We start from the raw sequence: 14,975 nt of genomic DNA, 5'->3' as shown, positions 1-14,975 counted from the left end.
TAATTAAACAATAAAATATATATTTTTACAACATTACATGTAAAGAGTCAAGTGGAAGTTGTTCTAAAGTTATTTAATGATATTTATATTATGGAAGCAGATTTTTTGACATTTTAAGTTTTTCCCCATTATAAGATAAAATAAAGACGCACAAAACAAAAGCAAACAACAAGAACACAAAGCTGTAAAACCCACCCGACTGAGCAAAATCAACTCAAAATCCTCCCACACAACAGAACCTCCTCTATTCCTCGCTGGCTCCAAATCTCTCAGTGGAATGATCAGTGGTTCGCTGTTACCATCAAAACACTCCACAAATCCCACGAATGATTCGCTTCCTTATAAACCATTGAATCAGACACCGAAGCAGTTAGGCTCTAAATGAAGCTTCGGACGTCACTGATCACGTGACTCTGGCCAAACGAATCAAGCTTCGACACAGAGCTTCTGAAGCAGTGTGTCGATTTATTTGACACACGCACCGGAGCGTCAGCTTGATTATTGATTATTGGCTTCACTAGTTTTTGACAAACAGTTTCTTGTTTTTAAGAATTCATCAGAAGCTGTGGAGGGATGTACTTGAATATTTCGTTGAATTTTTTTTATACAACATTCCCACATCATCATAATAAATGTTGTTCCAGGTTCAACATTGCAAGTGACCAATCACATTGTTGTGAGTCCTCCTTTTGTCCCTTTGAAAAATACCACCTTAAAAAAATCTACTTCACTTGCAAGAAGAGAAACCGCTTCTGTCCGCCGATCCAGGAACTTGAATTCTTTGCATTTCAGGATACTTTTCTTTAATAAACGGTAAACATTATACATATTGTCCTTGCAGAGGCAGTTTCTCTTCTTGCAAGTGAAGTAGATCTTTTGAAGTCGTTTGTTTTTGTTCGAGGTAGCAGATGACGTCAGGAGAAGGTGATTGGTCACTTGGAATGTTGAACCTGGAACAACATTTATTATGTTGATGAGGGAACAACACCAACACGAGGATATCAGATCGTCTGCAAAACCCTCTGGTATGCACTTAGTTGATCAGGGGTTCATCCTACAGCAAGATAATGACCAAAAAACATAAGTCCAAGCTATGCCAGAACTACCTCAGGAAAAAAGAACAAGATGGTAAACACGGCTTGGCCTCCACAGTCTGCAGACGTAAACCCCATCGAGCAGGTTTGGGATGAACTGGACAGAAGAGTAAAAGCAAAGCAACCTACAAGTGCTACATTTACAGGAATTGCTGTAACAACTCCAACTGCTTATTTGTACTGTGCTTTCATTTCAGAGTGCAATGAGATATTAAACTGCACCATTTTCAATATGAAAAATTGGGGTGTTCTAAATCCTGTGACCCGTAGTGTATATAAACCAAATGAACCAATGAAGAAGTATACAGTTATTGAGACCCCTGAGAATGTGTTACACCATAAAAACATAGCCATCAATACGTCTTTGAGAAATTAAGAAACATTAAGAACTTACATTGTGTTTTTATCTGCTCGAGCAGAGCTGAGCCGATCATTAAATCCCATACACAATTTCGCCATCCTGAATTTCTGTATTTTTACGTTTACATGAACTTATAAATTAATCTGTACTGGAGCTGTGATTGATTCCCAGAATGTTTGAGCCAAATTTCATGAAAAGCTATCCAGTGTTTGTTGACTTTCAGTGTGAGCAGAAGTGTTGGACACAGGTAAGTCTGGCCTTGCTTTTACAATAGACTAAATAATATGACAATCATCATTGCTTTTGTTTATAAGTTCTTGTATCAGTTCATTTATTTCTTTGTCATGTTTTTCCTCGAGGTCCTCCTTTTCCTCTGGATCGTCCACATGCTTCATTTCCTGTTCATGCTTTTTCAGTAGCTTGCGGACTTTTTTTGTGTTTGCCCTCTTTTTGGTGAAACATCTCATTAAGTTATTCATCTCTTCTTTGTGTTTTTTCATTTGTTCTTCTTTCTCAGCTTTTAGTGCTTTTAAGATGTCATATTGCTCATCTTTGGCTGTCCAGTCCTTACCCTCTAACTCTTTCATGCATTTCTCCCTGAATTCGTTGTATTCCTCTGCTTGTTTTCTGGCTTTTTCTTCAAATGTTTCCTTCATTTCCATCAGTTTTTTCTCATAGTTTTCCTCCAGTTCCCTTTTCTCTTTTTCCCCCTTTTCTGTTAACATCAAATCCTTTTCTTTTACTTCTTTCTCAAGAACTTCTTTTTCCTGCTCATATTCTTTCAATTTGTTCATCATTTTCTGCTCCTCCTGTTGCCTCACTTCATTTTCCTGCTCTCTTTTCTGCCACCACTCTTTTTGTTCATTCTCCCATGCCTGCTGTTTCTCTTTCATTTCTGCTTTGCTCTGCTCCAGTTGTCTGTCGATGATTTGTTTTGATTCCAGTTCTTCTTTCATTTTTACTTCTAAATCTAAAAACCTTTGTTCCCAATCCCTACGCTGTGATTCTTCCTCTTCTTTCTTCTCTCTGTCTTCTTTATCTCTTGATTCTTGTTCTCTCTTTCTTGTGGTAAGCTGTTTCTTCACTTTTTTAAGCTCTTTGTCTCTTTGTTTTCTTTCTTGTTCAATTTCTGTTTTCTGTTCTTCCATTTTTTTCTTCATTTCTTGCATTTCCTCCTCATGTTGTCTTTTAAGGTCTTCCATCTCTCTGTTTATTTCTTCCTCCTTCTCTTTCAGAATCGTCTCTGTTTTTTTCTGGATCGCAGCTTCAGCTTCTTGCAGCATCTTATTGGTGAAGCAACTTCCACCATTTCTTTTGACCATGTCATCGATCTTTGTTATCAGCTCAGTGACTTGTTTCCGGTTTTGTTTATTATAGTTATCAAACACCTGGTATCTTTTGCCACAATCATCAATCAGCTTCTTAAAGGAATCATCAGATTTTGCAATGTAATCATGAATGGACTGCCCCTCATGCTCCAGTGAATCTCCTCTTGTGAAAAGAATGATGGTGAATTTTTCTGAATTCTTCCCAAAGCCTTCCTTGATAAGTTTTAATGCTTCCTTCTCTTCTGGTGTGATTCTCTCAGTCTTTAACACCAGCAGGAAGACGTGTGGTCCTGGAGCCAGAAGGCTGACACATTTCAGCATCTCCTCATTGACCTCTTCATGTGACAAACTGCTATCAAACAGTCCAGGAGTGTCGACCACAACAACAGGACGACCGTCCACTTCACCGTTTTCTTTCTGACAATGTTTGGTGACAGATTTGGGGTTATTCTCAGCTTTGAACTTTTTTTGTCCTAGAATGGTGTTTCCAGAAGAGCTCTTTCCACTGCCAGTCTTACCTAGCAAGACAATTCTGAGAGGCTCTGAGCTCTGCTTCTCTTCATTACCTGTGAAATAACAACACATTAGTTAAATTGCAGGACAGTCCAATAGATAATGTGGGGCTGAAAGCACAATATATTTTAGATGTCATTACTTTTTGTCTTTGTGTCTAAAGTTGAATCTAATAATCAGTGCAAGGGCTTAATTGGAGCTCCCTTGCTGCTTTTATCTCATTTTTTATTCAATTCCAGCAGCAGCACCAGAAAAATAAAGAAGGAACACAGGAAAATACAAAGAAGGAGGAATCCACAAGCAGTTTACACAATCCGCACTTAAGGTTGCTCTTAATGTAATTATTAATAGAACAAACAACAACAAATCAAACATTAAACAAGATTATTGAGTAACGGCTAGAAAGATGTAGGAGGATCTCAGGGGACATGAGGAATATAAAAGAAAACAAAAGCTGTTGTTTTACGACCTAAATCTGCTACAGATAAACGTTGTGTCTGTCCATGTCAAAGAAAATCTTATGATCTTATAATTGAATTCTGTTACATTTAGTCCCCATTTTTCAATTACACTTTCAAATTCATCTAATTCAAAATCTTGCTTTCACTGTTTTTGCATTTTTGTCTCCCAGTCAGTTAGCACCTAGTACACTATCTTTATATTCATTTCAAGCTTTTACTGAATTTTTCAGGCCATGTATCTTTCCACCTTTTAATCTCCACTTCAAACAGGTTGCCACATCCAAAGACTTTATTTTCATGGTCCAGCATGCTGTTTGCTGTTTTGGGTTCTCCTTACTGTCTAAGCTGAGCTAAGCAGGTTAAAATCTGCCAGGAGGCGGCCACGTCTGTTCCTGATTGTCTTCATCTTCTGCCAGTACTTAACAACCAACTCCAATGATCACTCTATGCCAATCTGGCTCTCTAGACTGGTAATCTGGCGTCTCCTTGTTTTCCCCCAGGACTCTCTGTCTGACCAAAGAGCGGCTTCATTTCCAGTGCTACTTATTAATCCCACTTGAGTTATTAAGTTAGAGATGGGCAGATGGAGCCTTGTGAAGGTTTTGAGGCTATTTCCTGATTGTTGCTCTGAAAAAGTTCAGAGCCTTAAAGTCAGACCTTACCAGTGGAATCGAATAGTCATCTGCAGCTATAGCAGCAACAAACTTCCAAATGAGTCACACAACTGGTTGATTTCAGTTCCAACACAAAATGAAAAATTCAGTCTTAAGCAGTTGTGTCTTCATTCTAAGAATAATTCCCCACACATGAAAGTGTTGATGTTTACCCTATGACACAACTCACCAGGGGAAAACAGACCAGTGGCTTCCTTTCAAGTACCTCTTCTGAACCAGCTCTCTGGATCAATTCAGTGGATCTCTTTTCTGTGGACTCCTCAAAGCTAGCTCGCCTGTCCTCTCTCTCTCAGTGACCATGGCCCCAGGATTTCACATGGCTAAGTTCACCTCCAGTTACTGTGTGGCTTCATTTAATAAACCTTGTGAACTTTAAATGTGTCTGTTTTGAGTCCTACTGAAGAGTCCAGTTTGGTTTATTGACATTCTGGAAACAATATCATCAGCAATCTGATAATTTCCCACCGGTATCTTTCTTCTAGCTCTCTTTTCTTGTTTTGTCCCCTTCTCTGTCTTCCCTTTTGTTTCTCTGTATTCAAATCATAAATGGGTTAATTAACAGACACTGTAAGATTTGGGTACTTACACTGCTTCAGAGACACTGCCTTCGTTTATTTTGCTACTGATGGAGCTGTAGTGCAGGTTGCAGAGACATGCCCCAGATAATGCCCCTTCTTATGCTGCCCTGTGAGATCAGTTGCTGTTGGGACTACAGGAGAGCCCCATAGCTCTGGCCTTGAAGGTATGCAAGAATCCAAGAAGATTTTGCTGCCATATGCCAGGAGAAGCTGCTGCTGGATTCAGAGCATGGACATGCCCAATCTGAGGTAAATTGACATATGTGTAATAATGTATGTGGGCCCATTAAATCTGAGCAGGAAGCAACCTGGAGAGAGGTGCTAAACTGGAGATATTAGAAGATGTTTAGTCACAGATAAAAGGATTTGGGTGGCCAGAGCCCTGAGAGTGTTAAAGAATGGTAGAGTCCCAGTGCCAGCCTATAACCTGCACTCCTATAATCCATAGGTCTACCAGAAGCTGGGTAAGATATACTGTGTGAATGAGTCAAATGTGCATGGCCCTGGTGACCTGAGTTTTTCCCTTGAAGCAGGCAGAGTCATGGACAATGTCGCCACCTCAGAAAACAAGGAATCGTCAGCAGAGATGTGCAAAATGACTAAAAGACTTGATCGGTCTGAGTCCCAGCAGGGAAGCTGGTGTTAGGGAGAGGTGTTAACCCCTGCCTCCTACCAGGTCTGTGTGTGAGGGAGTTATGTGAGATAGTTGTGGTCTATGGGCCATATTCTGTCTTGGGGAGAAAAAAGGATGGAAGGAAGGAGGATGGAGGAAACCAAATCCTGTGCCGCACAAGGATGCTTTCCCTTTACCCCAAATAAGAGAGACACTGACCAAACTAACCCGAGCTGAGTGGTTTTCCACTTTTGACCTAGCCAGTGGCCACTGGTAGATTGAGATGAACCCAAGCGAGAGGGAGAAGACTGCATTTACTGCCCCCATTGGGTTATTTGAGTTTGAAAGAATGTCATATGGTCTCTGTAATGCTCCACCTACACTAGTCAAAAGTTTGTACACCCACTTCTTTAATGTTTATCTTTATTTTTACTACTTTGGACATTACAGACATATACTAAAGACATCAAATATATAAAGGAAGAGATCGGGAATTGTGTAGCAAAGAAAAAAATCATACATAACACTAAACATGTTTTATATTTTAAATTCCTGAAAGTAGCTTCTCTTTACTTTGTTGGCAGCACTGCAAACCCTCGGCCTTCTCTCAGTGAGCTTCATGATGTAGTCATCTGAAATGGTTTCACCTCACAGGTGTGCCTGTCAGGGTTCATTTGTGGGATTTTTTGCCTAAATGTGGTTGGAACCTGTCAGTTGTGTTGTGGAAAAATGAGGTTGGTGCACAGCTGACAGCTCTATTTGACAACTGTTAGAATTCATGTTATGGCAAGACCCAAAGATCAAAGTAAAAAGATACAATAGTGCATCATTATTTTAAGAACTGAAGGAGAGTCAGTCTGGAAATCTGCTAAAACTTTGAAGGTGTCCCCCAAGTGCAGTCAAAAAAACCATTAAGCGCTATGAGGAAACTGGTTCGCATGAGGAAAGGAAAGGAAGACCTCCTCTTCATAAACTGTTCAGAGGAGACTGTGTGAATCAGGCCTTTATGGTCAAATAGCTGCTAAGAAACCACGACTAAGGAAAAGCAACAAGCAGAAGAGATTTGTTTGGGTTTTGCTGGTGACACTGTTGAGGATTTATTCATAATTGAAGGCATACTGAACCAGCATGGCTACCACAGCATCCTGCAGCGACATGCCATCCCATCATGTGTTTTTCAACAGGAAAATGACCCCAAACACACCTCCAGGCTGTGTCTGGGCTGTTTGACTAAGAAGGAGAGAGATGGAGTGCTGATGGCCTCCACAGTCAACTGACCTAAACCCAGTGGAGATGGTTTGGGATGAGATGGACCGCAGAGTGAAGGCAAAAGGACCAACAAGTGCTCAGCATCTCTGTGAACTCCTTGAAGACTGTTGGAAACCATTTCAGGTGACGACCTCATGAAGCTCATCGAGAGAACGCCAAGAGTGTGCAAAGCAGTATTCAAAGCAAGTTTTGTAAGGATCTAACATAAAAAACATGTTTTGAGTTATTTCACACATTTTTGTTTACTACATAAGTCCTTATGTGTTCATTCATAGTTTTGTAATTAGTTATGTAATAGAATGTGGATAGAAGTGGTGGAAATGAGCTTTCTCCAATGATTCGCTGACCTCTCCTTTAGTGATAAGGTGAGGAGTTTGGCTATTCAAGAGGGGATCAGAGTAGAGCATCTACTCCACATCCAAAGTTGACTTGAGGTGGCTCGGGCATCTGACAAGGATGCCTCCTGGGTGAGGTGTTCTGGGCATCTCCCTGCAGCAGGTGGCCTGTGGGCAGGACATGCTGGAGAGATTGTATCTCTCAGCTTGCCTGGGAATGTCTTGGTGCTCCCCTGAATAAGCTAGAAGAGGTGGCCGGGGAGAGGGAGGGTTTCTCTGCTTAGGCTGCTACCTCCATGACCCAGACACGTATAAGCGGAAGAAAATGGATGGGTTTTACATGCTCTAATCTATTACTGTTTTTTTTTTTCTTTTTTCTTTTTTTGTGTCCCGTTTGGATCTTTAGCCATCAGAATTGTTGTCTTAAGGCCAAGAAAGATGCCAAGCGGATTTATTTTACCAAGTGGATCATCATGGCCTTGCGATATTGGTCCATTTGATTGACCTTTATTATAATTATGAATTTATTTTATTTTCAGTTGCTACAAACGGGACAGACATGACTGTGGGATAGGACAGGGAGAAAGAATGAAAGAAAGAGAGGGAGAGAAAGAAAACCAAAGGGGAGAAGAGACGGTGAGAAGGGGGGGAAACAAACAAAACACCTGGGTCACCTGTATGGAGAAAAAAAACAGAAGAGAAAGCAAACAACAAAGAGCAACATAATAAGACAAAAAAAGCACCATCACAATAAACTAGCTAGCAGTAGATATCAATAGTTACTAAATAATAAACGATATTGTGCAGCACGCAAGATAGACAGCGCACAATGTGCTTTGAGGCAGCAGCCAAGAAAGCTGTAGTCCGCGTCTGTGAACACCCGTGTGTACACCTGTGTGCATACCTGTGTGGATCAGCATGCTTGCATTCCAAAGGTTTCTCCATGTAACGATCTGCTAGGGAGTGTGGGGAGCCACAGCCCCGTCCTCCAGGGTATGAAGCAGGTATGGAGGAGATCAAAACTCCAGACATCCAGAGGCCCCCAGAACACAAGAGACCAAGGAAGACCAACAGAGGGGCAGCCGCGCCACTGTCCCAGTAAGAGCTGAGGAGAGTCCCAGATGAGGGTTCACTCAGCAGCCGCGGAGCAGAAGCCAGGGGGAGTTGCAATCTATTACTGCTGACATGAATGAGTATAGTGTCAATCTTTGATTCTCCATTTATTTGATTCTCCATTTTTATTTTAAGCCACAGGTAGGACCAGGATGAAGGCATGGACACCCTCAGGATCACAGAGGGAGATACACCTGAGCCAAGTTGAGGCTGTCATTTCTAGCATCTACATGGATGTTAAAATCACCCACAATAATTATTTTATCTGAGCTCAGAACTAAATTAGATATAAAGTCTGAGAAATCAGAGAGAAACTCTGTGTAAGGCCCAGGTGGACGATAGATGATAACAAGTAAGACTGGTTTCTGAGTTTCACAGCTGGGGTGGACGAGGCTAAGCATCAGGCTTTCAAATGAATTAAAAGTCTTTCTGGGTCTTTGGTTGATTAATAGGCTGGTGTGAAAAATTGCTGCCACACCTCCCCCTCGGCCTGTGCTTCGAGGTTTCTGGTAGTTAGAATGACTCGGGGGTGTTGATTCATTTAAACTAACATAATCATCCTGCTGCAACCAGGTTTCTGTAAGGCAGAGTAAATCAATTTGTTGATCAATTATTAAGTCATGTACTAACAGAGACTTGGAGGAGAGAGACCTAATATTTAATAATCCACATTTCACTGTTTTACTCTTTGGTTCAGATGTGGATACTGTATTGTTCTTTCTTTGAGATTGTTTATGTTTAAGTTGTTTGTTGCTGGTTTTTAGTTTGTTTTTTGTCTTTTTGGAAGCTGACACAGTCTCTATGGAGATGGGTTTTTGGGGGGGTAGCAGGAGGAGAGAAGCTGCAGAGAGGCGTGTAAGACTGCAACTCTGCTTCCTGGTTAGTGGTGTGTCTAGAAAATTTGTGTTGGGGGGCCAGGTAGGGGCACAGATTTGGAGAAGGGTGGCAGATGTATTTGGCAGATAATGTTAAAAACAATTCTACCAACCGTTAACCATAATTCAATAACCCTGTAAACCTAATAGCCGAATGCGCTTTTAACTCTTATTAGAATGAGATTTTAACCACTACAGTGCAAAGTTTTTAGATACTGCGTTGATAAAGTACAAGAGATACAATCAATCAGTGTTTATTCAGCAGTCAAGGACATCAATATTTGCATAGCATTTTTACTGACATGTAGTGCACATATGTTTTGGGCAAAAACATTTTTTAATATTAAAATATGAACATTTTTAACATACAATTGACAAATTAGCCGATGCAAAACTTTATCTGCCTGTTAAAAAAAGAAGATAATCTTCTCACAAACTGGTGTTTGATTTTGAAACAGGAAAAAAGTGGAGAAACAAATGAAAAGACTAACATTTGAATAAAACCTGAAAGCAACTAATTACTTTCTATGCTGCCTTATGGTAAACTTTGGTAATATTGATAAAGAACAACACTGGCTGATGATGAAATACAGTCAGCTGGCACGGTGACACTGCCAGTATTAACCTGCAGGGCTGGACTGGGACATAAAAATTGGGCATTTTCACTACAGACCGGCCCCCCAGGTATTAAAGCCATAAAGACTTTGAATGGAAACAAACGCTGTTGTGACAGTGATCTACAGTCTAGTTGGTATATGTATGATTTCTATACATTTTACGTCAGATAAAAACTTTGGTTGTAAGATTTAGATACTTATTTAATAAAAGCTAGATATTTTAAATGAGAATAAGAAAGAAAAGTATTTCTTTGTGCCCCCCTCTCCCTGTTAATGCCCTACCTGCCCCCCTGGCAACACTTTGCTAGACCTGCCCCTGCACAGTTACCAGCTGTCAGCTGCTTAGAAAAGGATCCTGGTGTTATTAGTCTCTCAGAAACAGTTCATAACTTCAACTCATCCATGTCACCTAAAAGGTAAACCTGTTTCTCCATCACCTGTTCAGCTCTGATGATTCAGTAAGGACATCTCCTGGTTTCATCTTCATGTTTCCCTCTCACCACATATCCAAACCGACATCATGACCAGCAGCTTTACAGCTGTGGCTCCAGCAAACATCAGCTGATACTAGAAATTAATATGAAATCAATTCTAACAACAGTTGATCAAGCTTAAACGTGCTGCTGTTGTTTAGCCCGACCTCCGCCGGTTTCCTGTTTCTGGCGCAAAGTGGGCGATAAACAGCCGATCAGCTGATCATTGATCAGTTTCATGATTGAAGTAGAAACAGGAGAGGGAGGGGGGAGAATGAGAGGAGAAGAGGCAGCTGTGCAGCGTAAACACAGAATAACTCCAGCTTTGTGTCTTTTTCATTATAGCGAAAGCATGAGACAAACTGCGTCTCTTCTCAGCTCAATACAAAACGTGTAATATTTTCTCTGAATGAGGGACCATTCCATTTTTTAAGGAGCCGAAAACGTTAGAGCCCTTGTGCAAATATGTGATGTCTTGATGAATCAAGCAGATATTTGAAGTTTACACAGCATCATTCTCGCATGAAAATATCTTAAAAGTTTATTTTGTGACCCAGACAGAGGAATATTTCAAACTCCGCCACTCTGTGTTCCTCCGCCACTGCCTCGTTTGAGTTTTGGGCGAAATGGATTCTGGGATATTGCATTTCGTCATTTCGAGCTGATTGGAGACCAAAACAGCATCCAAGTCTGTGATTGGCTGGTTTTGTGGCACAAATGTAACAGTGTACAGAAAGAGTTGAGCGCGCATGGGCAGAAATGTTGAGAGCGCGAGCAACACATTGCGAGCGAGCACAAATGCAAAAACTGAGCGAGAGGGGCTGCTGTTGTGTGTGTGTGTGTGTGTGTGTGTGTGTGTGTGTGTGTGTGTGGATAATAGCAAACGCTGAAATACATTTTTTGCAATGAATTTTGTTCACTCAAATTTAGCTTTTCTTCGCTCAAAATAAATTTCTCCTCAAAATGCAACACTTGCACCTGCAAACTTCTTTTACGTACGCTCAATTTATTTTTACTTATGCTCAGAATAGTGGCACAAAAATAACACCATACACCCGCAGTAGATGTGCCGGTGTGAGGTCTCGCATCAAGCTATCAAATACACGCATTTCTCAGTTTTGAAAAAAAAACAACGCCTTTTTAGCCAGGTGTTTCATCAGATTCGAGGTTACTTCCTTTGCACAGTATCACCTTAAAGCACTTGTTGCAGGCTGCAGCCAGACTTTGACCGCTTCGCCTTGGGCATTTTTAATTTGTAGCTCTGCTCTAAAAGAACGTACGTACCTGGGCCCGCCTACTATCCTTGCAAAGGTAAAATGATTGGCTAGAATCCAAAGTGTGTGACCTCTCAGGAAAAAAAGCACAGAAATAAAGCACCGAAATGTGCACTGCTTTTCGGTCTGGTTACTACCGTTAATGTCAGATCCGGTGGCATTACGACACCGGATACTGGTACCCATCCCTACTCCTACCTCCCAGTAAGCGGAAGATGACTTCAACCGTGTGTGTGTTGAAAAATAGGAATGCACCCGCACCGGAATTTTTCGTTAGTAACGGTAATGACATTGAAACGATAGAAATAGTAATTAGTTAATTTACTCGTTACTGAAAAAATTAACGGCGTTAGTAAGGGCGTTAGGGCTGTTGTTCCCGTCACTGTTTGGGAGTCATCTTGTTGGTTCAAAACACATTTTTATTCCTGTCAAATTGTTTTCATTCAGTGGCTTCTCCATAGATTCAAACATTTTCTGTGTTTTTGTAACAGGCTGCTAGTAACAAAGTGTTTAAAGACAGCAGACAAGATTAAACTTGTCTGATTTGTTTTGCCTCCTTCTAGTAAGCTCTCTTCTTGTTTCACCGTATTCTTTGCACGAAATCAAGTCATGTTCCACTGTTTCTTTCTTGACACTACTTGGATTCTTCCTCATATTAAAACTGCGCCTTTAAATGAATGAGTCTGCTGATGATCTTGTTCCTTTCTGTTAGTACCCTCATCTCTCTTATCTTCCTTTGTATAATATGTGCTTCCTTTTTTTGTTGCATCAACCCAATCCTGATGCCACAGTTAATTTTTTTTCCCTGTTATGCTTTTTCTCCGCTGACTTTGACAGTGCCTTGTTTTCTTTATTGACAGATTCCATTGCCAGTTTGTTTGCCCAGAATCTATGTGTGTGCTGATACCCACATGAAATCAAGTCGGTCTTGTCGGTTGTGATTGAAATAACTCAAAATAAACAATCTTAAAAAAAGTTCTAATCAAACTATCAAGTGGACCATTTTAGCAAATACCATAATGGCACAGTTGGGAAAGTACATTTGTTGGGCATTTTTGGGCACACAGGACAGAAAAAAAAGAAAAGAAAAATGGTGTGCCATATACCTGATGGTCAGATTATCATACGACGAAATATCAACGATACAAATGGCACTCTGCATTAATACATCAATTAAGACATTAATACATTAATACATAATAGGACAACGTGTAACCTTTACCAGCAAATTGTTTTTATTAAATAAAGAGCAAAAGAATAGGTAACTTTCTTACAAAAATATTTACCCTGAATGATCATAATGAAGCTGTGGCACCACACATATACAGACCAGAGTAAACCTGAAGGTAAATACTGTTCATAACAGGCAAAAGAAATATTCTTACCCCCCCCCAAAAAAATTGCTGAAATAACACACACGCATACACGTGACACAAACGTGTTTTTTTTTTCATCAGGTTTAAATTGAGGTGGTATATTAAAGTAAAAACAATTTAAATGTACAAAACAAAAAGCAATTCTACTGCAATAAAACTTAAATGTATATTATCTCACATTAAACAAAAATCACTGTAAATAAACTACATAAACACATTTTAAACTCTGGCCATAATTTTTCAACTGGCTGTTTTTACAGTATTAAAAGTAGCAAATTAGTGCCTCATACAGTCCTGTGGCTTGAGTAATATACATTTAATTTTATCAGGAAATGATGCACCTGTTTTTGTATTTCTTTTTTAACTGTTTTATTTCTTCTTTATGCTTTTTTTGCATTTCCTCCCATTGTTTGTTAAGACTTTTTTCTTTGTGGCTGGAGAGACTATCTTGCTGTGGTATTAGTTTTGCTTTCAAATCCCTTATCTCATCATTATACTTCTCTATCAGAGATTCAAAGTCCCTGGTGTATTTCGCTCTGAATTCATTGAGCTCTTCAGCTTGATTTCTGGCCTCTTCTTCATATTTCTGCCTCATTTGTTTCATTTCTTTCTTGTGGTCATTCTCTAATGTGGTTCTCTTTTTTCCTTCCTCTATTAAGCGGGAGCAATGTTCTTTTATTTTTATTTGATAATCTTTTCTTTCCTTTTCATATTTTTCTTTTAGCTTTTTCATTTTCATATCTTCCACTTCTCGTCTCTGTTTACTTTCTTGATCCCTATTGTCCCACCAGTCTTTCCTTTCCATCTCCCAGGCCTCTCTCTCTCGTCTCATTTCTTCTCTGTTTTGCTCCAGCTCTTTGATGAGCTCTTCCTTTGATTCAGATTCTATTTGCTTCTCCAAAGTTTCCAGTTTTTGTTTCCATAGTTGTTGTTGAGTTTCTTCCTGTTTTTTCTTCTTTCTCTCCTCATCTTCTCTGATTTTCTGTTCTCTCTCTCTCTCTTCTCGCTCCTGGTTAATGCGTTCCTCCATCTCTTTGAGTTTTTTCAAGCTCTGCTCTTTCTCAGACTCAAATTTAGAGATCTGTTCCTCCATTTCTCTTTTTATTTTTTGCATTTCTTCTTCATGTTTCCTTTTAAACTCCTCCCTCTCTCTTATCATGTCTTCATCCTTCTGTTTCAGCAGCCTCTCCATCTCCTTCTGTATCGCTGCCTTGGCCTCTTGGAACATCTCAGTGGTATAGTATTCATCACCATTGTCCTTCAACATGGCTTCAATTTTCATCAGCAGCTTTGTCACTTGTCTACGGTTTTCCGGATCTTTGTTGTTGAAGACGTGGTATCTGCCTCCACAGTCTTTAATCAGAGTTTTTACAAAATCAGAACAGTCATCTTCTATGTAACTTTCAATAGTGTCTTCAAGATCATCTCCTCTGGTGAAGGTAACAATGATGAAGTTTCCTGACTTCTTTCCAAAAATCTCTTTGATTATTTTCACAGTTTCGGGACAGGACGTCCATCAATCTCTCCTGCTGCTTTCTGACATTCTCTGGTCACAGATTTCCCACTGGCTTTGGATAAAAACACCTTTCTCTGCAAAATGGTGTTTGCAGTTGCACTTTTCCCACAACCAGTTTTTCCGAGCAGCACCATCCTGATGGACTGTTCACTTTGATTTCCATCGTCAGGTCCAGCCTCACTCTTGTGTTTAACTTCCTGCAGTTCCGCATCAAGCATCATGAACCTCTCAATCTGAGCTTTGCTGAACATTTTGTGAAGCATTTAGGTCCTTCAGCTCTCATCATTTCCACAGTTTCCAACAGCTCTGCAATCTGTGTCTTGCCCTTGAAAACAACATGTCTTCCTCCCAAACTCTGACAGAGCTTTTGAATGTCCTTGTCTTCTCTTACAAAGTTAAGAACAGCTGGATCTGTAGGATCTGTAGGATCAGTCTGTTTTAAACTACAGACGTGAAAATGGTGGAATGTTGGATTAAAATAATCAGTCACATCGAGGCAACTTCA

The 14,975-nt window shown here is 40.1% G+C and overlaps 1 protein-coding gene across 1 annotated transcript; it reads right to left on the bottom strand.

The window, feature by feature from the left end:
- Window positions 1-393: 393 nt before the first annotated feature.
- On the bottom strand, window positions 394-14,736 carry LOC120743243 (golgin subfamily A member 6-like protein 22). The gene is given in 3 exon segments (XM_040046814.1): window positions 394-3,353; window positions 13,289-14,453; window positions 14,456-14,736. Coding segments are annotated over 3 exon segments (3,054 nt in total). The 5' UTR covers window positions 14,722-14,736; the 3' UTR covers window positions 394-1,730.
- Window positions 14,737-14,975: the final 239 nt, after the last annotated feature.

The sequence above is a fragment of the Simochromis diagramma genome, unplaced genomic scaffold (genome assembly GCF_900408965.1).
Source record: "Simochromis diagramma unplaced genomic scaffold, fSimDia1.1 OVJJ01000491.1, whole genome shotgun sequence".
NCBI classification, from domain to species: domain Eukaryota; kingdom Metazoa; phylum Chordata; class Actinopteri; order Cichliformes; family Cichlidae; genus Simochromis; species Simochromis diagramma.
This window is presented reverse-complemented; position numbering and strand designations above follow the sequence as displayed.